At 41.5% G+C, this 23,223-nt stretch overlaps 1 protein-coding gene across 4 annotated transcripts; it reads right to left on the bottom strand.

The window, feature by feature from the left end:
- Positions 1–1,269: 1,269 nt before the first annotated feature.
- mxd1 (MAX dimerization protein 1) lies at positions 1,270–22,657 on the bottom strand. Of its 4 annotated transcripts, none has more exons than XR_005709542.1 (7): positions 21,628–22,657; positions 20,841–20,940; positions 12,924–12,953; positions 6,187–6,301; positions 5,813–5,972; positions 3,537–3,985; positions 1,270–2,638 (listed from the first exon to the last, which is right to left on the bottom strand). XR_005709542.1 is itself a non-coding variant. In XM_040155438.1 (7 exons), the coding sequence occupies exons 2-7, from the start codon at positions 21,692–21,694 to the stop codon at positions 3,789–3,791; spliced, it is 669 nt and encodes a 222-aa protein (XP_040011372.1). In that variant the 5' UTR covers positions 21,695–21,817; positions 22,371–22,657; the 3' UTR covers positions 1,270–3,788. The 4 variants fall into 4 exon arrangements, 3 of the variants coding, with proteins under 3 accessions (XP_040011372.1, XP_040011371.1, XP_040011373.1); XM_040155438.1 differs by having other exon boundaries at positions 1,270–3,985; positions 21,628–21,817; positions 22,371–22,657; XM_040155437.1 differs by having other exon boundaries at positions 1,270–3,985.
- Positions 22,658–23,223: the final 566 nt, after the last annotated feature.

Here is a 23,223-nt window from a genome sequence, read left to right as displayed (position 1 = left end):
GGTTGGGTTCCTTAAGTAAAAGCCTTCATTTGTTCTTAGAATATAATTACAATTCAGGCTTTTTTGCCATGAACCACAAATAAAGACAATGACAAGGTGATAGGTAGGTAAACAAGGGTTTCAAATGTTTTATTCCTTTAATATCACTGGCAAATATAAATTGCTGCTCCACAATTCATTTTCAAAGGGTTTTTTGTAGTGATTTCCTTAGAAGACAGTGTCCAAATTCTCCAATTCTTAAAAAGTAAGTGCACAAAACGTCCACCTTTAAGTAACTGTTCAACAAACAGACATTTGACCTTTCGGAGGAGAAAGGCGGCAGGCGACGAACATGTTCATGGAGCTATGAGGTGGAGTTGTCTGTGTGTTTGTGTGTGTACTGTGTAATGCATGAAAGCACCACGCCTGAGACTGTCACAATGAAAAGGAATGACCTTTGTGATACATTTCGATATATCATATATATATATATATATATATATATATATATATATATATATATATATATATATATATATATATATATATATATATATATATATATATATATATATATATATATATATCGCATATATACTTCTGTAAGGTCGTACATTTGTGTCTGTTTTAAGGCATTGTTAGCCACTTTGTATGCAGGGACAAAATGTGCAAAAATCAAATATACACATGAACACGAGTTTCCCCTGATGCTGAATCCTGTAGCTTAAACAACTGGTCTGACTGCGATCTTGTTCTTTGAGAGATTCCACACCTGCTTCCTAAGGCAGATGCTGAGAGCACCAGGGCTTTTAGCAGAGGGGAGTTGGTGGTGGTGAGGAGCAATAGTTGCATGTGATCATTGACATTGACACACACACACACACACACACACACACACACACACACACACACACACACACACACACACACACACACACACACACACACTCACACTCACTCACCTCACTCACTCACCTCACTCACTCACCTCACTCACAGTCACCTCGCATACACCATGGAGGCCAACGTAGCATGTGGTGGAGGGAGTCACCACACATGGGCGTATGTGCAAACACATACACGCATACAGGAAACACGCGCGCGCGCACAGACACAGACTGGCGGAAGACAGACAACAGGCCATGGATGGAAAAAAGGAGGAAACATGAGACTGCCATAGACAGACATTAATGCATTAAGATTAATACATGAAGTCTTTGTCAAGTGGACTTTTTTTTGCATTTTACTAGTAAACAAACAGAAAACCAGAACAGAAACTAACCTTACAAATTTTTTTTTTTTTTTTTTTTTTTTTAAACCACCCACCCTATACCTCCCCAAAAAATTTCTCTCTGAAGACAGTGACGAAATAAAACGCACACACGCACAGTCACACATACTGTATTACACATGCACGCACCGACATACGGCATTTCAGTGAACACATCTGCCCACTCGCACCTACTTTTCAGTACATTTCCTCTTTATTTCCCCTTATAGCCTGGCTACACAGTTCCTCTCTATTTGAAAAGTTTTCAATTTGACAAAAGAAAAAGCAGCATTCCACACTCAAAAGACTAAACAATCGTATATCTATTTTTCAGATTTTTTTTTTTTTTTGGTGTACCATCCTCATGCTTTAACTGAGATTTACAAGTGGCGGATGCAGGATGCAGGAGCACCGTGCTGCAGGGTTGAGGAGATCTACATACTAAAAGCTGCTATCCTCTCCCTGCCCATGATGATTCTGAACCAAACAACGGACTAAACATCTCACAGGGAGAGCAGCCATGTTGTTGGAGGTTCCTAGGCACGGAGATGGGCGAACAGGAAACGAAGCTTTGCCAGAGGAGGCATCACTGCTCTCAACCTGGCCACCGGCTCCTCTCAATTCTACACTTTTTAAATTCACATTTTTTGAACTTATACTGATTTTTTTGTCCTATAATTCCTCCATTAAAGGGCAGGGTGGCTTTGAAAACAGCTAAAAATTAGAATCAACCACAAAGAAAACATTTCATTTCCTAGGAGCACTGTGCCGAATTCTGAAAAGACACAAAAGCCTCGAGGCACAAGAGACATTTCTAAATATTCTATAGATTGACTGGGCTGTGCAAACAAACTACACATAGGAAACTCTCAATAAACCTCACAACAAGAACATAGGCTATGACTAATTAAATATATTTATATATATCCATCTATATATTTAGTATATCTAATAAATACATTTGTTGATAGACATAGAGATCTTTCTGTAAACTATTTACATTAAAAAGTGTACATTTTTGCAGAAACAATAAATAGCTATCAAGGCAAGGCGAAGGAGAGAAAATCTGTGGTTTTAACATTTTTGTGCTCTTCAGTGGTGAACACAAAGAAAGAAGCATGCTTTCTCAGTGTGTTCTGACTGAAAAGTCAAAGCCAGTCGTTTGCTTTCAGAGTGACTTGCCTCGTCTCAAACTCAACTCTCCCTTCCAAAATTGGCAGGAACATCCACTCGCAGAAACAATATTCTCAGTCTCACCTGCCTGTCCTCTCTACACAGTGGAATGTGCTCCAGTCTCTCGACTGCTCTCAGTAGATAGGCTCTTCCCTTTCCTCTTAATACCTGGTGAATGGGGCAGTGAAGTAGTAGTGTACAAAAATGTACCAGCACCTGCCAAAAAAAAAAAAAAATATACCAGCATTCAGCCTGGTGGCTGGTGTTTAAAATTTCCAAACCCGCTGGTGACCCCTTGTCGTCACCAGGCTCAAACGTGACATACACACATATGATAAAAGGATGCTGTAAAATCGCCACCGTCATCAGAGAGAGGCAGAAAACATCAAACCCAGCCCCAAAACCATCCCATATACCCCAGCCCCTTCACAATCTCATGCTGCACAAAATTTTTTTTTTTTTTGTTTGTTTTTGTTTGACTTTCTCTTCCGAACTGCAGGAGTGGACATAAAATTACAAGGTAGTTATGAGACTGCCCACCAAAGCCTGGGTAATAAGAGACGTATTGCTGGCAGGCCCCTACAGTTTAGTGTAGTGTCCACAAAGTCTCCTGCACCATAGAGCACAGGCAGACAACTGACAAGCTTCAAACACTCGCTTCTGGTAACATGACTGCAGCAACAGCTGCAGTGGGGGGCCTTTAAGTTTTTAAGAGACAGTGTTTGAACAAGATGTAAAAGTTTTGTTTACACAAGCAATTTTAAGTGCAAGTTACCAAGCACAGATGGTTGCCTGGTGAGCAGGGCAGAAAAAAAAAAAAGCCCACGCATCATGTCAGTGTCACACCTTTGGGAGGACTCTGTCTCACTGGACAACTAGGAGCGATGGATCGGCGTGTGTATGTGTGTTAATGTATGTGTGAAGTAAGGGTGAAATCTCATAAGTGCTTCCCATGGCTCTTGAGGCATAGAAAAAGAGGCAGTGGGATATTGTGTGGTAACATTCTCTGGCTGAAAGCCGTGATTTTGATGGACGGGGGGGGGGGGGGGGGTCATTAGAAATCCCGCTCATTTGATTGGTGCAGAGCAGAGCGAGTGACACCCTAAAGACTGACCGCTGATGATGGACTTGATGTGAGCGGGTGTCACAGAGGTGTTCCAGTCTGAACGGACATCACCATGGGGACAGGAGGTCCACAGAGGCCTGGCTAGAGAAGAGGCCTCAGACGTGGTCAGTCCTGGCAGAGAGGGAGGTAGGGAGGTAGGGAGGGGAGGAAGGGGATGGGGTCTGAGCGGGACCAGGGACAATCTTGGGACGGGATTGGCTGACGGGAGGAGGTGGGTGTTGTGTCAGTGACCAGTGCTGTTTATAGGCTGCAGCCCAGCTGCTTGGCCCTCTCCTGAGTGTCCTGCAGGCGCTGCAGGCTGGCGCTGGAGTAGCCCTCGTCGCTACAGCTGCTGCGCAGGCTGCCCCGCTCGTCCCCTGAGTCGCTCACACTGCTGGTGCTCCACTCCAGGTCACCCAGCAGGTAGTCTGTCCCCTCTACATCCACGTCCAGGTCCTCTGTCGCCACACGGGGGACACAATGACACAGTGCTTACAAGAGATGACAGTGCTGATTTTGTTTTGTTTTTTTTACACCTGTTTTTGCATGCGCTGCATGTTTTAGCACTGGCTGATTCTACGTCATTATAACATCAAGAAAAACTGTACATTTTGATACAATGCTGCGGTAAATGCTTCTTCGTCTTACAGCATCCTCACATAAAGTTTTTTTTAGAACATGATTAATCATTTAATCATTTACTCTATTAAATGTTGGAAAATAACGAAAAATGCCCATCGCAATTTCCGTAAGTATATCTAATAAATATGAGATGAGATATTCATATTGCTTGTTTTGTCCAACCAACAGTCCAAAACCCAGCAAATCCTCACATCAGAGGAGCAGGAACTAGGTCTTGTTTGGCATTTTTGCTTGAAAAATGACGTATCAATATACGTGCCAATTATTATTCTGTTGATCGACTAATCAGTTAAGTGACTAGATGTTTCTGCTCTAGTTGCATCACTACTGTGTTTCCTAAAGGTTTACCAAACTTGAATGTGTTTACACTGGTTAAAAATACCGTGACGACTACACGTTACAGTATGTCTGTTCTCATGCAGTTTCTGCCTAGGCAGTGATGTGGTTGAAAGGGCAGTAATTTACCCTCAACTGGTTCCACTGCAGACATTCTGACATGTTAGTGCAGAAAAATGAAGTTCCAGGGCTCTGCGCTGTGCATGGTGGCTCAGTGCCAGGGCTTATTGAAATGGAACGGAGTCATCATTGCTGTTATTAATTACACCTGTGTTCTTACTGCTTTTCCCACTATGACAAGCGTAAATGAAAAACATCTACTGTCGCCGATGTTGATAGCAAACTTTGATAATATTAGTAGGAGTGCATTAATACTTTTAACTTTGGCGGCCATATTGTACACTAAAGTGAATCATTTTGTGGACTGATTTGGTTTTGGATAAGTTCGATCCAAACAGAATCACAGACCTATAAGACAGATAACTGAGTTAAATTGTTCATTCATTCTGAATGATTTCTCACACTCTGATATAAATTTATGTGTAATTCCTACTGTTTTATAGAACAGCATGTTTGTTTATTGCATTTATACAGAACCCCGGTTCTGCATATATCACAGCTGAGGAAGCAGACTTTGCATCGTTAAATCTTACAACATTTTAATATATTATTACAGATTATACTGGTGCAGTGCAGTCCTAAGACATCTGTACTAAATACCATGAAACTGCCACATTGCCATGTTCCACAACACTAGAATACTGTATTACTGCACTCTATTCGCTGCAAATTACACTTATAAAGTTCTTACTTATAAATAAGTGTATTTTCCTTATATCAATACTTTACACTTAAAGGGTTTAGATAGTTTAATACTACTTTATTCTTTGTCAAAGGAAACTCAGAAGATATAAAATGTATTGCAAATATCCAACTATCTATTCTTTTAACAGACGATAGCTGGCTCCAGAGTGCTACAATAAATCCTTCTTGTTTTGAATTTCCCACACCATAGCTTTTACATTATAATTTTGCAAAATTTGATTGAGGGAGGACGGCTGTTAAATACAAGGTGAATGGCTCTGGGCTTCAGTCTCACCACACTATGATATTATTTACAATCTGTAAATATATAATCCACTGAAAAGACATACATGACCACACTAACATATCAATTGTTTGTGACTAGTGCAGAAAGTTTCTGTATCTTAAGTCGGAGTAGAAAGGTTTATTCTTCTTTTTTTCTCATCTGAATACAGCTGGAGAGAAATGAGAATATTATGTTTGTGTGCCTGTGTGAGGCTCACCCTGGTCGGAGTCGGACTTGTCGGAGGACGGGGTGGAGCCAGTACTGTCCATGCGGGTCCTCTCCACCCCCAGCTGCTCCAGACGCCTCCTCAGGTGTCTTCGCTCCCGCTGTAGCTGCTCCAAGGTGTGCTGAGCTCTCCTGTCGCTCTCCTCCAACCTCTGTGGGGTGGGAGGAGGAAAAACTGAACACTTTAGGAGAAGCTGTCAAAAATGTTGCTCTGTGTGTGTCTGTGTGTGTGTGTGTGTCCCTCAGTGTCTTATCTAAGACATCTCAGTCCACTCCAACACACAGTACTAATGCACCTATCCAACAGAGCAGTCAAACACATTGCCCACTTCATTAGGTGAGTACTACACACATGCACACAGGCACCTTGATGTGATCTTTGGCTTTCATCAGCAGGCTGAGGGTGGTGTGCCTGTTAGCATCTGGTCCTAAGGGAACGAGGGATTTCAAGCGCTCTAAACACAGCCGTAGATGTGCCCGTCTGGAGAGAGAAAGGAGGAAACAAAGAGAGAGGAATTTGTCAAACATCATGACTTATGACCTTTTCAAAGATACACCAAAAGGCAAGCATACATGGAAGTTCATTCGTCAACATTGGAAATAAAAATAAAATTAAAAATTAAAAACTCACAACTCAAAAAACAACTAAATTCAAGGCCCACTTTTTTTTTCTGGAGTTTTCAACTGCACCTCATGGTCTTCATAAGTAGATGTAGTTTGCAAAAGTACGTTACTTCAGTGACGTGACGACAACTAAGCCATCTCTATGACTACTCCCTCCACTAATGAAGACCAAGAGATGTGGTTGAAAGCTCCACAAAAGAAATCTACAAAGTGGACCATGAGTTAAGATATTTTTTGTATTATATTGTTTGTGATTTGTGCAAGGTTGTACCTGATGAAGCTTGCTCATTATTAGGGCTTTGAAATGTTCAGTATTCATACCCTAACATACGCTGTCTGCGATGTCTTCGTTTTCTGCTACAATGTGTTTGGCTTATTGTTACCTCAGTTGGATGTCTGAGCTTCACTGTGCTGAATGATGTACTGTATGTGCAGGGTTTGACATTGAAAAAATGTTTTCACATTCATCTGCTTGTGAAAATATTTGCATATTCATCGATTAGATTCTGAATTTTTTTCAATAAGGGAGAGGGAGCAGATATAGGATGAGGCTTTCAATGACGTAATTTAACTTTCTGTAGAAAAAAAATAAATATTCCAGACATAAATGAGTTATCAAAGCAGAGTATTTTTATACGTTTTAAATCATGCCTGGATCTATAAATGCCATCTATATAATAACCTTGCAATAAATGTGTCCAATTTGCACAATAATGATGAAAGAATAGGTATTGTGTGCATCTGAGCAGGTATTTGATGCCATCTTTTGGTATCTGACAATGTTCAGTATCTGGAGATACAGACATCATGTGACCTGAGATATTATTAGATTTCATTAAGAGTACTCCACTCAATAATTCACTCATTCACCACTCCCTATATAAACAGACACTCAGTTGTTAACTCAATAGCGAGCAGTAAATTGAGATTTGGGACACTTACTTATCATTTTCCATCATCACTGCCAGCTTTTGAGTCATCTAAAATGAGGAGCATTGCACGCCATGCACATTAGTTCTTTTGGTTCATTGTGGAATTACGATATAATGGATACACTTTCGCACTCAGAACTTAAACACAAATAAAATGGACAGTAAATGTAGCGCACTATACACTGCAGTAAATAGGGAGGGATTTCGGACATGGGCCTCACCTGTTTTATTCCACAAATTCATCTTCCTTGTCAAAACCTGCTGCCTAGATTACCCACATTGCGACTTGACTGCCAACAGCTTGGTCAGAGATTTCAGTATGAGATTTCTGGTGAGCTAACTTCTTTCTAACTCCACAGCCCCTGATTTTTTTTAACTTTCAGACTTGTAGTTTTCAGACCCAATCAACGCTGACTCAAGTGACATCAAACGAGGCAAGGTATCAGATTTCGCACAGCTCCCTCTGGAGCCACAAAAGGCTTTATACAACTTTCATTGTTGTTTTGATTCGGTTCCACTTTAATTAAACTCTGGGATCAAGAAATACAGAAGATAAATATCACCCACTCGAAAATGAAACAGGGAGACATATTCATGATATCACCAACCGACAGAAAAAGAACAAAGAAAAAGAAAAAAAAATCAATTAAATCTCAATAAGGTATTTGTGCCGTGTGGGGTTATATGCGGAGACCCTCCCATGTATGTTTCTTTCCAGGTAGTCAGCAGTGTAACGTTAATTATGTTGCTACATAGTATATTTCAAACAGCGATGAAGAGATCCTCCCTTGACAGGAAGAAAAAAAGAAATGTGGTGAAATCCAAAGATCACCTGTGACGTATGTTCAGATCTGAACTGATTATTAATGTCACCCACCACTATCCCACCGCACCCCACCCCCAAATTCACATTTGAAATTCTCATCTCCACTCCATTTCCTCCTGTATCACTGCTCTAAGCCGACAGCCTTGGCAGTTGCTAAGGTTTGGTGGGTGTTTGTGACCACCTGACCCTGCTGTTACACAACACACACCTCCAGCTCCAGCCTCGGCGGAGTGTGTACGTGTCTGTATGCCTGTGTGTGGCTGAGTGAGTGGGCGTGTGTACGTCAGACTCTTCCTGGGAGTGAGCGTAAAAATGTTATTTTGGCAGCTGAGGGCTGGCTGGATGAGCTGCTCATTTATTGTCCACTGCAGGTAATCCTGATGTGAGCGTCACTGCCGGAAAGAGTTTATTCAAATTCGGACACATGGAGAAAGAAGAAGACTGATTTGAATGTGGGCAGAGGACACACACAAATATATTCTTACCCTTTGCCCTTTTAAAAATGCAAGCACATCGCAAGTGAAGCCCACACATGCGCATACAGTACAAAACAGTATTCAGCAGCTGAAACTAAGTGCCTGTTTCTCAGCTGACTCAGTCCAAAGGGCATGCAGACTGTCATTACATAACATGGAAATGCCCTCGCCTGTGTTGTTCTGACATAATAAGGGATCAGCGGCGCTAGATAATGTTTGTTAAACAACACTGAAGAGCAGCAGACTCATGAAATGGAACAGGTCACATAGTTTCTGAGTTAGAGAAAACACTGCGGGCGTGGCAGTAACACATAGTGCTATTTCAACAGCAGGTTATTCTGGTTCAGTGTGGCTGCAGTGCAGTGTGTCAATAAGTTTGTGTGCTATCAGCCTAAGGGCAGAACCTACATATCTCAGCCCCAGTATCACACGGATGCACACGACTGGTCTGCGTGCAACTTGCTGCTTAAAACCATCGCAGCCGGGCCATTTCTTGCAACCCGGAATGGTTTCGGTTTTCGCAACTGGGTCAGCGTGACGCACTATGCCTGAGCAGCAGTAAATCACCCAACGGCGCCGCTCTCGCCCTCTGATCCCCAGCAGTCACTGCCCATGACTAGCTGGGGGGAAACTGCAAGGGGAAAAAAAAAAAAAGAGGCCTGGTGGTGGTGGCTGGAGTTGTGTTATGTGGACATAGACGTGCGCGCACGCGCACACACACACACACACACACACACACACACACACACACACACACACACACACACACACACACACACACACACACACACACACACACACGAGTCTGTGTTTTATGATAGCTAGCGGGGACTGGATTTTTATAAAAAGTGACTTAATAAGGGGATGGGTTGGGATAGAGGTCTTGCACTCCTCTCGCTTTGCCAGCACTTGCTCGCCATGAGTGGTCTGAAATAAGGTGAATTTGCAAGTCCAACTTGTTACATAAAGTAGCTCTAGCTGGGTCGTTTCTTGCAACCCAGAATGTTTTCACTTACAGTAGCCTCTACCCTACTAGAAAAACTACAACTGGGTGATGAACTTTGCCTGGGCAGCAGTAAATCATCCTGCTGTCCTCACTCTCGCCCTCTGACCCAACAGTAACTGCCCATAACTTGCTGGGGGGAACTTGCATGTTAAAAAAGAGGTGTGGTGGTGGTTGCTGGAGTTGTGTTACTTGGACATAAACACGTACGTACGTATGTACGTACGTATGCACACACACACACACACAAACACACACACTCCCGAGTCTGTGTTTTACGGCAGCCAGGGGGGACTGGAGTTTTACAAAACAGGAAAAAGTAAGGGGCTGAGGTGAGATTGTGGGTAGGGGGAGGTGGGTGCTGGGTCTGTCTCTCCTCTGGCTTTGCTAGCACTGGGTCGCGTGAGTAATTTACTATCTGCCTGTGATGGCTTTCTATCATCAAGCTACTGAAGGGAGAAACTGGCTAAAGGCTATGAATGTTCTCTAGCGTAATACGATAGGCTGTGGTCATAATTTTGACTTGCTGCTGGGCATGAGGCGTCTCCAGGCGCGCACACACACACACACACACAGGCACACACATGCCAAGGGCTAAATCCCAGGCACAGGGCACAGTGCAATATATTATTCAGGCTGTCCACTAAGCTGCTGGTTTGGATCAACTAGCACAGGCAGGATGGGAGCACTGATGGTGATGTAGACTCAAAACATTAATATTTAGGTCTAAAATGTCTGCCAGAGGAAGTGCTGGAAAACAGCAGCAGCTAGATTTTTCCTTGGGTTCATTAAAAACACGTGCAGCCTGGTATCAAAAATGTGACTGAATTGTAGCCTGAACATTATACTCTATTCAGTTTGCTTTCACAAATGACAAAGAAAAACAACAAATTTCCACATGTGAGAAGCTGGAACCAACGAATAACTGACATTTTTGCCTGAAATATTGACTTAAACAATTACTGGATTACCAAAATAACTAATGATTAATCTTCAGCCGACTGACTAATCAAGTAATTTTACTTACTTAGGTTTTTTTTCATCCCAGCTTCTTTGCTAGTTAACCATTCTATCTTGCCTGATAGAGATTTTGTTTTAAATTACACACCTGACTTACACAATCAACTGAAGTGAATAGGAAAGGTAATGAACTGATGAATTCACAGTCTAAAATAGAGCATACATTTAGCAGCCCTGTAAAATGTTGTTGAGACAGCCCGGTTGTAAGTTATTGAAAGAAGGTCAGCCAAAGGGTACATTGAGTCACCTGATACAACCATGATACCTCATTTGTCTCATCAGTTACAGAAGGGGGTCGGAAACCAGTGGTTCTGTTTGCACAAATAAATTCAAGCACTCAACCAGGAGCATTATTATACATATAAAACTGTTTTGTTTTTTTAAACAGGTCCTCTCCTTTAATTGAATATATTATTCAAGATAAGGCTCATAAAAGCAACATACTCTGCACACTCAGCAGCAAACACTTTGATAAGGCTCCTGGGTCATTCTGATATGATCTGGGATACTGGCGCATGTTAACTTATTATCCCATTTACTGTTGGTTTTCCACGTCTGCAAAGGCACATTGTAGTTCTAACTGGATCACTGCATAAAAGTTATTTGCATTATTCATTCCTCAATCACTTATTTTTAATCATCTATTAGTTATGCATTGAGTTTACAAAACAATGACACCCTACTATGTGGAGGGACGCACCCAGGGCAACCTCGCACCTATGGTCCTGAAAGGGCTGAGACCGGCCTGTCAGAAGTTACCTGAGGCCAAAATCTTACATAATCTGACAAGTGCATACAAATAAAAATAATGTATTCATGTAATGATGACGAAAAAACATTAAATAAGAAAATATAAGCTGGAGAAGTATAAACTTGGTAGTAGTCCAGCTAGTCCAGGTCAGACCTCAAATTCATTCTCCAACTGGCAATTAGCTCAAACTTGCAGAGCACACCTTATAGTTGGGTCTAACTGGGGTCAGATCAATTTCCCAGTCACAAACAAACCACTGCAGAATTCGTTTGTGACCAGACCAAAAAACTGATTTCTCAAATCCTGTACCCCGAGTACAGAAACCATGACTCTCGTTTACGTGATGTTTAAAAAAAAAAAAAAAAAAATCAGGTTACTGCAGAAAGCCAAAAGTAACCCGGTCACTGAAGTTCATGTTAACACACTGCTAGTCTTTTATAGACTTGCCTTGCATTAGGACACAGGTAGGAAGATCTTCTGTCTATTGTTGTTAAGGAGTACAAGTCTGACAAATTGTGAGTCTAACCAATATGATTAAAACCTGTTTCATGCTGCAGTTTGTAAGACTGCTTGGATGTAAGTAAGTTGCCTGACAACAGTGTAATTGTATTGTTTATGTCCAATTAATGTGAAATATGTCATTCAGCACTCGTTATGCTTTAAATGTCTGAAGAGCGATCCACAACTGCCTCATTTTATTAGGCAACATCAATTTACTTTAGACGATATTTTTTTACCCAGAATTAAAATTACAAAGGGAAAGTAGAAAATTAAGAGAAAATGTCAAATAAACTTGTTTATATTTTCAGTACTCAGGATAATCAGGCAATAATTAAATTTTAAAAAGAAAAAAAAATTGAAAAAGGAAATTGTAAATTGAAATTGTAAATTGAAAATGGAAAAAGGCAAACACAAAAGGAAGGGAGGAAAATAAAAAAAATAAAAAGATAACTTTACATCTTAATTCATTTTGTGTTTCAAATTTTCTTATTCATTTTCCTTTTCAATGACACATTACAATCAAAGCTTTTGCATTTAGGCATTTAAATTTATGAATGTATGTTTAAGCATTTAATACCATTAACCTATTTTCCATTTTAAATTTAACTTTTCATTTTCAAATGATTGATTATTATTGATAGACTGATATTCATTTTTTGTTTCCTCTTTCTTTTATACATTTAATTATGGCCTGATTATCCTGAATACTAAAATAATAGTTGTTTATTTATTATTTTCTCAATTTTTCATTTGCCCTTTTAATGTTAATTCTGGCTAATATGATCCTACATATGTAGCAATGATTTTTGATCTGGTATGAAGAAATGTTTTCTAATGATAACCCATTAATTAAAGACATTTTTGGGGTGACAGTTGGGGTGGGCTTTGGTGGTGTGAGCTGGTTTTCTTATGAACTGAGGAACAACACCAACACAAATACACACAAATACACAAGGAAATTTTTAAATACCTGTTCTTTTCCATTTCATTGTGCGTAGACCTGTGGCAAAACAAAACACACATGAGAGAATGGAAAATGACAGCACACATAATAACACAGTCACTGAATGAACAGTGTAAGATTTCCCCTCTGTGTGTGCCACCACTGCAGTCCAAGGCCTTACTGCAGAGAGAGAGAGAGAGAGAGAGAGAGAAAAGGCTGTGTGGGAGTTTATGAGCAGTCAGAATGGATGATGATGAAGTGAGATTCTAGGAACCAGAGGAAAAGACTAGGGATTCTGATGCCCGAGGCTTGTTCTAACACAGGAAACTTGGGCTTTTTTAAAGGACCACACTCATATACGTAATGAGGAGGCCGGGAGTAAACATAGTAACAATAACAAAAAACAATAGGCAGGAGCCGGAGTAGACAGGACTATGCCCCTGTATATTGCCTGATTATCCACTGTGCATGTAGTACTTAGTGGGGCGGGGGAAGACACAGTGCTGAAGGTGAACTGAGCGATGGAAGTGTGCTAGTCGCCATATGACTCCTGCACTGCAGTGTTAAAGTAGCGCGCGCACACACACAGACAGAGGATGAAGAAATGGGGTCAAGTTTAGTTTTCGGGGTGAATGTGCTGGTGTGACCTGGTGTGAAAAGTGGTAGGTGGGTGGTGTGGCAGGGTGGGGAGATGGAGGGGTAAAAGGCAGAGAAGAAGATCCCCTCTGCATTCTGAACTCTCCTCTATCTCCACCTGACCTCCCGATCCCCCCACCCCAGGTCCCAAAATAGCCTCTGGACCTTCAGTTCTGCTAGGCCCGAGGCTGTCAGCACGCCATGGGCATGATCCTCACAGGACTCTCACGCACACACGCACGAGCGCACGCAAGAGCGCACACACATACCTTGATTCACCTCCATGTCTGACAACTTACTTTCAAGACTAAGTTTTGAAATACCGTCTCCACTGTCCTCAGTCACAACCTCTGAGCATTAATGGGTCTCTTGCCTGTGTACGTGTGTATGTGCGTGTGTGTGGCACTGTGGGGTATCATCTTGTTTCAGCTCGTCTCTTTGGGTGCTCTTTATCTGACTTGGCCCCCTCCTGCCAGTGTGCATTCCCGTGCGTGGCAGACAGCCACTGATGGCACCACAGCGCAAGCAGGGAAATGATGCCATTTATTCAGGCTAGGTTTCAGGCTCTCGCACAGCTCCCACCTCCTGCCCTAGTCCAATTACCCTCTGCCCCTCTACTACCCAACACACCCATGACGCGACAAGGTACAGCTGATATTAAGAAATACTGAGTAATGATGAGATTTTTATTGTGAGCAATGTGGAATAATTTATGCTTTTCTCCAATTCCACATAAGCACATTACATTGGAATTCCTGTCTATCAATGAGACCATATTGACTTCATCATACTTTGTCATTACATTGGATTACATTACACTGAATCATCATACTACTATATTATTATTATTATTATTATTATTATTATTATTATTATTATTATTACCATTACCTAACTGCTATTTTCTAAAGCTCTATCTAACTAATCCTCTTCAGAAAAGGAAATAAATACCTTAGCCATCTACAGATCAAGATGTCTGCTCAATTTCAGGATCCTATTTCCACTTTGGGTAATTCACCTGACAAATTTGCAATTTGAACAGAAACAAGAAAAGCTCTGGTCACCAGCAGCCCATTGCTCCTAGGTTTGACAGATAAATTCAGGATGTGCAGTGTTGGTCAAAGATTTTTCTAAGATTTTTCTCACCAAACTAGGTGCTCATATCTGGCAACATGGCAAAATTTCTACAAGAGTCTGATGCAGCAAAAAACACGAGCAGCAAGACATTAGGCAGGCTGTAAAGAGGTCAACAGTGTAGCCAGATTATCTAAACCATTTTGTCCGGTGATAAAACTGAACAGCACAACATAACTGTCTCTTTCTTCCTCATTCGACTCCAGACAGTACAGTAGGTCAAAGTAGAACTGGGAAGTTGGTCTGTAAGATCCAATGATAATTCTACAGTTTACTTGCAGTTTCTCTTCCAAATAAGTGAGCTGGTGAGAACAATGCTATTTTCAGTGATACGAATAATGTCGACAACCACAAACACAAGAACCAGGATGTATGAAACCTGACATTCCCTTAAAGAGGGAGATAACCAGCATTATACGGATCAGTATCATTTCAAAATCATTTGTCTGACCAGTAATTGAGAAATGAATGACTATTATCATCCTAAGTTTTGGTCTCATTACTATTCTCTCTCCACATACAATGTAGCCATTCACTTCAACCTTCACTCGTTACATAATGATCCCTGGGACAAAGTCTTAACAGGTGGGATATGATCTATTTGGGGGTCGTTGATAGATACTTGGTGTAGATTTTACTGGACAGCTGTATCGCTGAACTGTTTAAAGAATATTCACCAGTGCACCTCTCTACGTTCTTGGTCTCCAGCTCCGATTCTAGGCCCACATTAATGTACCATTAACCTGTGTTGCTGTAGCCTCAGCAAGTCTCCACATTAGCCTGAACATCAGCACAGGGTGCTGAGGTTAGAAAGACTCAGTTTGCCTGCTCAAAAAGACAGGAAGATCACTGTATGATTTCTATAGTGCACTGTAGTTGGGGAGGGCTCTCCATCTACGTAATGGAGGAGGTGGTGCTATCCAGAGTCTGAAAAGAGTGGGGACAGAGCTGGAAAAACACACAGGGGTGGAGGAGGTGAGGAGAGAGAGAAAATGCAAGAAGGAGAGAGAGAGAGATGCGGGGGAGGGGGAGTCACTACTACTGACACACATGCACACATATACACCAGAAACACGGTGACTCCCCTCCCCCACTACTCACACATCCATGCCATGGGGGAAAAACAGAAACTGGATGGGATTGTACATACTATGTTGAATGACTTCAAATAGATACATGGCGGCCTGCCCTGCATTTCACCAAGTACCAACATTGCCAATAAACAAACAAATATGGCTGATCAATTTATGATCTGCTCTTCTCTGGCATCTGAAATCAACCCTTCCCCCAATAAACGCTAAAGTAAATGCTGGTTAGCTGAAAGGTTTTATGACTGGAGGACAAACCTATAGCAGCTAGTTGTCTACTTGAAATACTACGCTAGTCCCACATTTTCTCAGCTAAGCATGTCTAAAAATGTAGTGCTACATGAGCACACTAAGACATGAGCTGGAAGCAGGTCCATACTTGTAGCACGCCACATCCTGCGTGTTTTAGTGTTTGGTGGCAGTTGAAGAACACTACAAATGGGTCACTGTCACTGACAACACTAACAGCCATTATCCTGACTAACAGGCTAAACCAAATATTTTAGTAACACCAACTTTATGCATATAAACAGAGAAAGGCAGGAAATATTTATACCCGAGAGGCTGAAAACTGAAATTTCTTTGCATTTGTACTTAAAACAATTAGTTGATTATGAAAACAGTATCTTCCTGTTATCCAGCACACGAATGAAGAAAATGCAGGTAGTTAATCTGATTTCTTAAATCAAATGTTGACAGTCGACTAGAGCTGAAACGATTAGCCAGTTAAACACTTAATCAACTGACAGAACATACATTGGCCCTCTTGATAATCAAACACTTGTTCAAGACATTTTTCGAGTAAAATGCCAAACATTCTCTGGTTCCACCTTCTCCAGTGTGAGAAGGTGTTGCGTTTTTTTTTTTTTTTAATAGCATAGGGTTTTGGACCGCTGGTCACTAAACAAGATATTTGAAGACATCAACGTGGACTCTGAGAACTTAAAGCGGACTCTTTTCACTATATTCTTAAATTGTATAGACCAAACGATTAACTAGAAAAAATAATCAACTAATTAACTTATTAGAAAATAATTGTTAGTTGCAGTTGCAGCTGTGATTCAACATCAGAAGTGTACATACACAACACGTAGCATACTCTAATGATAGTGTTTAGCAGTGTTGTAACTTGTATGCACATTGATTATATATAGACCTATTTATATTCTTAACTGCATGTGCTCTGCTTGCACATTTCCGATCATCAGATTGGCAGAGGAAGGCATTCACTCCACTGGGGGGCGGATGATGACCAGTGTGGACTAGTGCGCCTTAATGGCCAAAACACTGTACCTGATGTGGGTTCAAATAAGTATACAATCAATCTGAATGGGTTGTTGTGCATTACCTGACCGACTGCCACTCTTCTCTTCCGTAACTCAGATGTATCGTGGCATTTCATTGCTGTTTCTCACCTAATACGGTATTTATGGTATTATATCAATTAACTGACTCTGTTTACACACACTGGACAGGGATTTTGCCCGTCATCCCTTTTATCCTTCATAATTTTATCTTTCTGGTGAAAAGAGGGCATGTTGGGTGGTAGCAATATGCCAATGTTGTGTCTACTGAAGAAGCAGGTCTCCCAAGATCAACATATTTTCATCAGCCTTTATCACATCTTCTCGATATTGACATGCCAACTTTTCCACCTTATCCAAGCATTCAACTCTTTTTTTTTGGAACTAATTATGCACTGCCTGTGATCATGGAGCTACACTAACTGGGCACATTATTAGGAACACCAACACTGATACTAGGTAGGGCCTCCCTTTGCTCTCGAAACAGCCTCAGTTCTTCATGGCATGGATTCCAAAAGATGTTGGAAACTTTCCTTTGAGATTCTGCTCCATGTTGACATCACTGCATCACATCATTTCTTCAGATTTGTCAACTGCGCTTTTACGCTGCCAGTCTCCCGTTCTACCACACACCAAAGGTGTTCTATTGGACTCAGATCTGGTGACTGGGGAGGCCACAGAAGTTCACTGAGCTCATTTTCATTTTAATGAAACCAGTTTGAGACGACTTTTGCTTTGTTACCTGGTGCATTATCCTGCTGGAAGTAGCCATTAAAAGATGGTGAACTTTGGCCACGAAGGGATGCACATGGTCAGCAACAATACTCAGATAAGCTGTGGCATTCAAACTATGATTGACTGGTATATAGGGGTCCAAAGTGTGCCAAGAAAACATTCCCCACACCAGTACACCACCACCAGCACCCTGGACTGTGGACACAGGGCAGGTTGGGTCCTTGGGTTCATGCTGTTGATGCCAAATTGTGACTCTACCATCGACTGCCTCAGCATAAATCCAGATTCATCAGACCAAGCCATGTTTTATCAGTCCGCGTCTGTCCAGTTTTGGTTGCCCACTGCAGCCTCAGATTTCTGGCCTTGGCTGACAGGAGTGGAAACTGATGTGGTTTTCTGTTGTTGTAGCCCATCCATCCGCCTCAAGGTTCAACGTGTTGGGCATTCTGAGCAGCTTTTCTGCTCAACACAGTTGTAAAGACTGGTTATCTGAGTTATCGTAGCCTTTCTGTCAGCTCTGACCTGTCTGGCCATTCTCTTCTGACCTCTCTCATCAACAAGGTTTTTCTGTCCACAGAACTGCTGCTCACTGGATGTTTTTTGTTTTTGGCACCATTCTGAGTAAATTCTGGTCACTGTTGTGTGTGAAGATCCCAGGAGATCAGCAGTTTAAGAAATAGTCAAACCAGCCTGTCTGGCACCAACAATCATGCCACAGTCAAAGTCACTGGGATCACAGTTTTTCCCCCATTCTGATGTTTGATGTGATCATTAACTGAAGCTCCTGACCTGTATCCGCATGATTTTGATGCACTACACTGCTTTCACATAATTGGCTGATTGGATTATTGCATGAATAAGCAGGTGTACAGGTGTTCCTAATAAAATGATCATCGTATTCACTATACATCATCCTATTCACTGAAACAATCAATACACTCAAGCTTAATTTTTAAATAACTTCACAATTGCTTCACGAGTGTACATTTTGCACTGACCCTACCTCCCAACACAATTACAGGATGTCCATATATCCTCCTACACAGGGTCATGAAACCAAATTGCAATCTAATCACAGCGAGCACATTGATCTGTGGGGCGTAGATGCAACACAAATCTGTCCTCATATGATTGATTCGTGGAATTTGGGTTACAGACTCTGAATGTACACTGTGTGTGTGCAGTAGTGTCCATTGAGGTGAGGAGCTGCCGCCTCACTGAAGTGTCTTCTGCAGTCACCTTGACTGATCCAGATTGCCTCACAGTCTGGCCATTCACTTAAAGTCAGACTGATGTTTGCTGCTGTCAGTCATGCTTTAAGGAAGACAACGGGAAGTCTAAACATGACATCAGACCAACAAACCCACACATACACATGCAGCCACAGCTCTTAATGCCCAAAGAACTTTTCTGTAGAGTTATGAATAAATTAGCCATTTGGCATGAAGAGAATTAGGTGAGAGGTGTTAGCAGAGGGGTGCCAAATTTCTACATTTGTGATTTGTTTGTAAAAATGAATGCCTGTAACATTGCATTGTTGGGTATATATCTGATATGAACGTTTCATCGTGCAGTCTGCACAACCAGTTATAGACTCTCTTCCAAATACCTAAATTGGGCTATGCATACAGTAGGTCAGTTCTGTTGACATATTACTTGTCAGGCTTTTGAATCTTTACTACCTCTGAATTAGGGTGGAGATCCTCTAAAAGCCAACTGTTTTGGTCATTAACCTATGGAGCTAAGTTTGGTTGCGGTTGGAACAGTGGGAGAATTTTTACACTGGTGTAAGTTGACTAAGAATACCACCAAGTACAGGTGTTGCTGACTTTCAAATGGCTTCCTTTACCTTGGAAGAAAAATCTTAATATTTTCAAGTATAACAAGTATGATGATCACAGTTTTGGATGCGGATGGTTAGTATAGCCACGAGCGACAAAAAGCGGGGTCCAAGCATAATCAGCACCCTACCCCCTCAGCTCTGCTGGGAAACTGGGCATATTTTATTTTCACAACCCCAAAATTAAATACAACAGAGGTCCACGAGAATGAGGGCAGTTGAAGTTTAAATATTCACCAAAATTTTAATTTTACAAATAAAACGCTGAAAGAATAAATTACAGGGTTGAGATGAACTGAGAAATGTTCTGAGATTTTCATGAAGTTTGATTACACATTTGGCAAATTAGGATATCTTGTTTATACAGTAAATATTATGCTGAAACATACACTGTCACTGTTTTGGTAGCATTTGAACAAATAATTTAGGAGTTTTGAGAATTAATTCTGCAAATTTTGAAAAAAATGGAGTGAGGAACTTCATACTTGACCACTGGTTGCAGGGAAGCAAAGTTTCAGATCAGATACTGCAAGATGTGTTGCAAAAAGAATGACGTCTCTATGACCTTCTGGCGATTTTTGACTTTTTTTGATGGTGTGAGTTCTATATTTCTAAATTTTTGATTACTCACTTATAAACCACACACACACTTTGAAACTAAATTTCACATGCTGACTGAGACATGATGATGGATCATGTCATCTTAGTTTCAGAGAAAACATGCAGTCAATTATGAAATATAAACTTTTTGAAATTTCGCCACCCCTTAGAGGCTGAATGACCAAAGACTGCACCATGAAGCTCAGAGCTACCAACCAAACAGGTTGACCAAATTTGGTTACAAAAGCTTAAACCAAATTTGATTTATTTATTATTTCGTTTATGCGAAATTTACCTCAACAACACAAAGGTTTTGGATATAGCTCAAAATCACATGATCAGAGAGTGTGGGTGCAGCCTCAAAAAAGTGGTGAAATGATCCACATAATCCAGGGAAAAAAGAATTTTGTTTCTAGTGCATGTTTCCAGCAAACAACCAATTATAATTCAGACGTGAAAAACAAACACTAATGTGGGAACAGTGGATTAACCCTGCTGCACTCAGTGGGGGCGCAATTGAAGTGGGGATATGATGGGTGGCTTGTTGCTGAGCTGAAAAACAATGAAGTGTGTAGATTTCTGCCACAAGGAGCTGAATAGCCTTTACCTGCTACTTGTGTTTTTCTTGCTTTTGCTTTTCCTTTTCAAGCTTTCCCTCTCTCGACTGCTGATGAAGGGTGGCATGGAGGCATAGCCGTGTTCCGCTTCTGCAAGAAAAAAAAAAAAAAAAAAGGGTCACATTACCTGATATCGGGCAATGCAAAATACAGCGTTACAGCACCACAGTGAAAAGAAACCAAAGCGGGGAAAGGAAGAGTGCTCAATGTGCCACATTTGATCTTGATCCTTTAAGCACTCCGTAGCAACGTCCTGGGCTGAAGTGTGGGCATGCAATGAATGGATTTCATACAGTATATGTATTCAGTATTTTCTCCCCTCAGCCTGGACAATGATGTCATCTTGAACTGGAATAAACCCCACTTGCAAACCACAACAGAAGGAAAGGAGGGGCCTCCATGAAAACAATGTCTCTCTGCACATCTGACTGCATCTGTCACATATGCATTCATTCTCTCATTATCAGAAATGCAAATGCACGTGTGGGCTTGCAGATATGCATTATAGCCCCAAAATGTCTGAATATTGATTAGCACCTATTTTGAGTAGGCGATGAATTCTGCTGTATTGCTGAAAATCCGATAACGTTAATGTATTTAATGCATGGCCCGATTACTTGATGTAAATAAAAATAATAATGATAAAGGACAGGTTCAGGATTTAAGAAGGCTTCAAAATGACAGGTGCATAAATTAGCGTGATATGGGGGGGATGGGTGTCGATGTAATTTTTCAGAAATAAGACAGACCGTAGTAAACAACACAATTATACTTTACCTCGTTCCCTGCGATCAAGGTACTCGGCTGCTTCGATCAACATCTGCACCATACCGATCGCCGCCATTTTCAACAATAACACTGATAATATAACAATCCGATGAGGGATTCCGTGGCTGTACACAACCTGCGTCAGGTCCTACCACTGGCTCTCCTAACACTCAGGTGGCTCGCTGCTCCGTCGGTGATTCTTTTAAAAAGCGAGAGGTAACGTGAAAGAGTTACTCCTGTGGCGTGTCAAACGGGCTGTTTAAAAGTTAAAGGTCCTGCATGCAGCGCCAGTCCGTTTTATGAGCCAAACAGTTTCCGTCCTTAATGGTTGTTAAAATGGTTCAAGTAAGGGTTTGTTGTTAGCTGCTCAAGGCTGGCGCTGACACCTCTTCAGCAGCTTTGGTGGCTTTGCCCCCCGTTAAAAGCAAACTGTTAGCTAAATATAGTTAGTTTTAGCTATAGGTAGTTCTTCGAAAAAAAGCGGCTTGTTGACAAAAACAAAACGAAAGCTCGCTTGATATATAACATATGTTTTGTTTGGGGGGAAAATAAGTTGGCTAATGTTAACGCTACAGACAAGTTGCCAGAATAACGATGAAGTTCTTCCTAGCTAGGTTGTGTAATGTAAAGATAGAGCCAATCGAAAGATAAGAACGTTGTTGGCTTGCTCAGTTGTCACAGACTTGCCTGGTGTGAAATTTAAAGAAAAACAAGCTAACGGTCTTAAAGTTCAACCGACGATGACATCCAACCTTATCGGTTCGGGACTATGTGGCTGGCTAGTTTTGTGCTGATCAGGCGTGATACGTCTCGTTGGAAATGCAGATAGCGGCTGACATCGGCTAAGGAACAGTGAGTGTTTATCAAAATCCTGCCAAAATAGTGGCTTGTTGATATGGACGACGACTAACTACTGTACTTTACCACAAAGCCTCTATGTTCTGCGATATAATTGGGTACTGGATATAAAAACTCAAGCTGCTATTGGGGACTCAAGCCGTCAATCATCGGGAGGCGTCGGAGCTGACTGCCACTGAGGGCCTTCTTCAGCCATTTTGGTTCTACTTTATATTACAAGAAAGATATGTAGCGGAGCCGCAATGGACACCGTTTCTGCGCAGCACACTCGTGCACCGTGATTGGTTGCTTTCTGATAAGCTTGTTACCCATTGGCCGCAGTGCCCACGAGCTAAAGTGACAACGCCCGCTTCTGACAAAAGACACGCCCCTCTGCCATGCTGTTTCGCGGTGTATGGCAATGATTGGCTCCCGTAGTGTTGTTTGTCTTATTTTTTGGTCAGTGATTGGCCAGATTCACATGCTTACTTGGTATTAGTCCTTTGCTTCTCCTATCACAAAGCGTTTATCCGCGCAGGCGCACGCCCACTGCTTTCACAAACATAACAGCAGTGAGAGCTATTTCAAATTGAGACGAACGCCAACTATAAACCAGGACTGGACCTGCACGAACTTGGAGCGGATTTATTTACTGAAAAACATCCTTGGTCTTGGACAAAATTTAATCATTGAATGGGAAACCGGCTCAGTGCACACTTGCAGAGAACACCAAATTGGAATCACGTTTGGCTACACAAGAATACATAC

Source organism: Xiphias gladius, chromosome 19 (assembly GCF_016859285.1).
Source record: "Xiphias gladius isolate SHS-SW01 ecotype Sanya breed wild chromosome 19, ASM1685928v1, whole genome shotgun sequence".
Lineage (NCBI taxonomy): Eukaryota > Metazoa > Chordata > Actinopteri > Istiophoriformes > Xiphiidae > Xiphias > Xiphias gladius.
Note: the sequence above shows the minus strand (reverse complement) of the source record. Positions and strands in the feature narration are given on the sequence as shown.

Coding starts and splice junctions, on each gene's coding strand:
- mxd1 (XM_040155437.1), bottom strand. CDS start 21,694: ATGGCGGCGATCGGTATGGTGCAGATGTTGATCGAAGCAGCCGAGTAC. Junction 5,973..6,186: donor AAGCCAAAGATCACATCAAG/GTGCCTGTGTGC, acceptor CCCACCCCACAG/AGGTTGGAGGAGAGCGACAG. Junction 3,986..5,812: donor CAAGTCCGACTCCGACCAGG/GTGAGCCTCACA, acceptor GTGTGGCGACAG/AGGACCTGGACGTGGATGTA.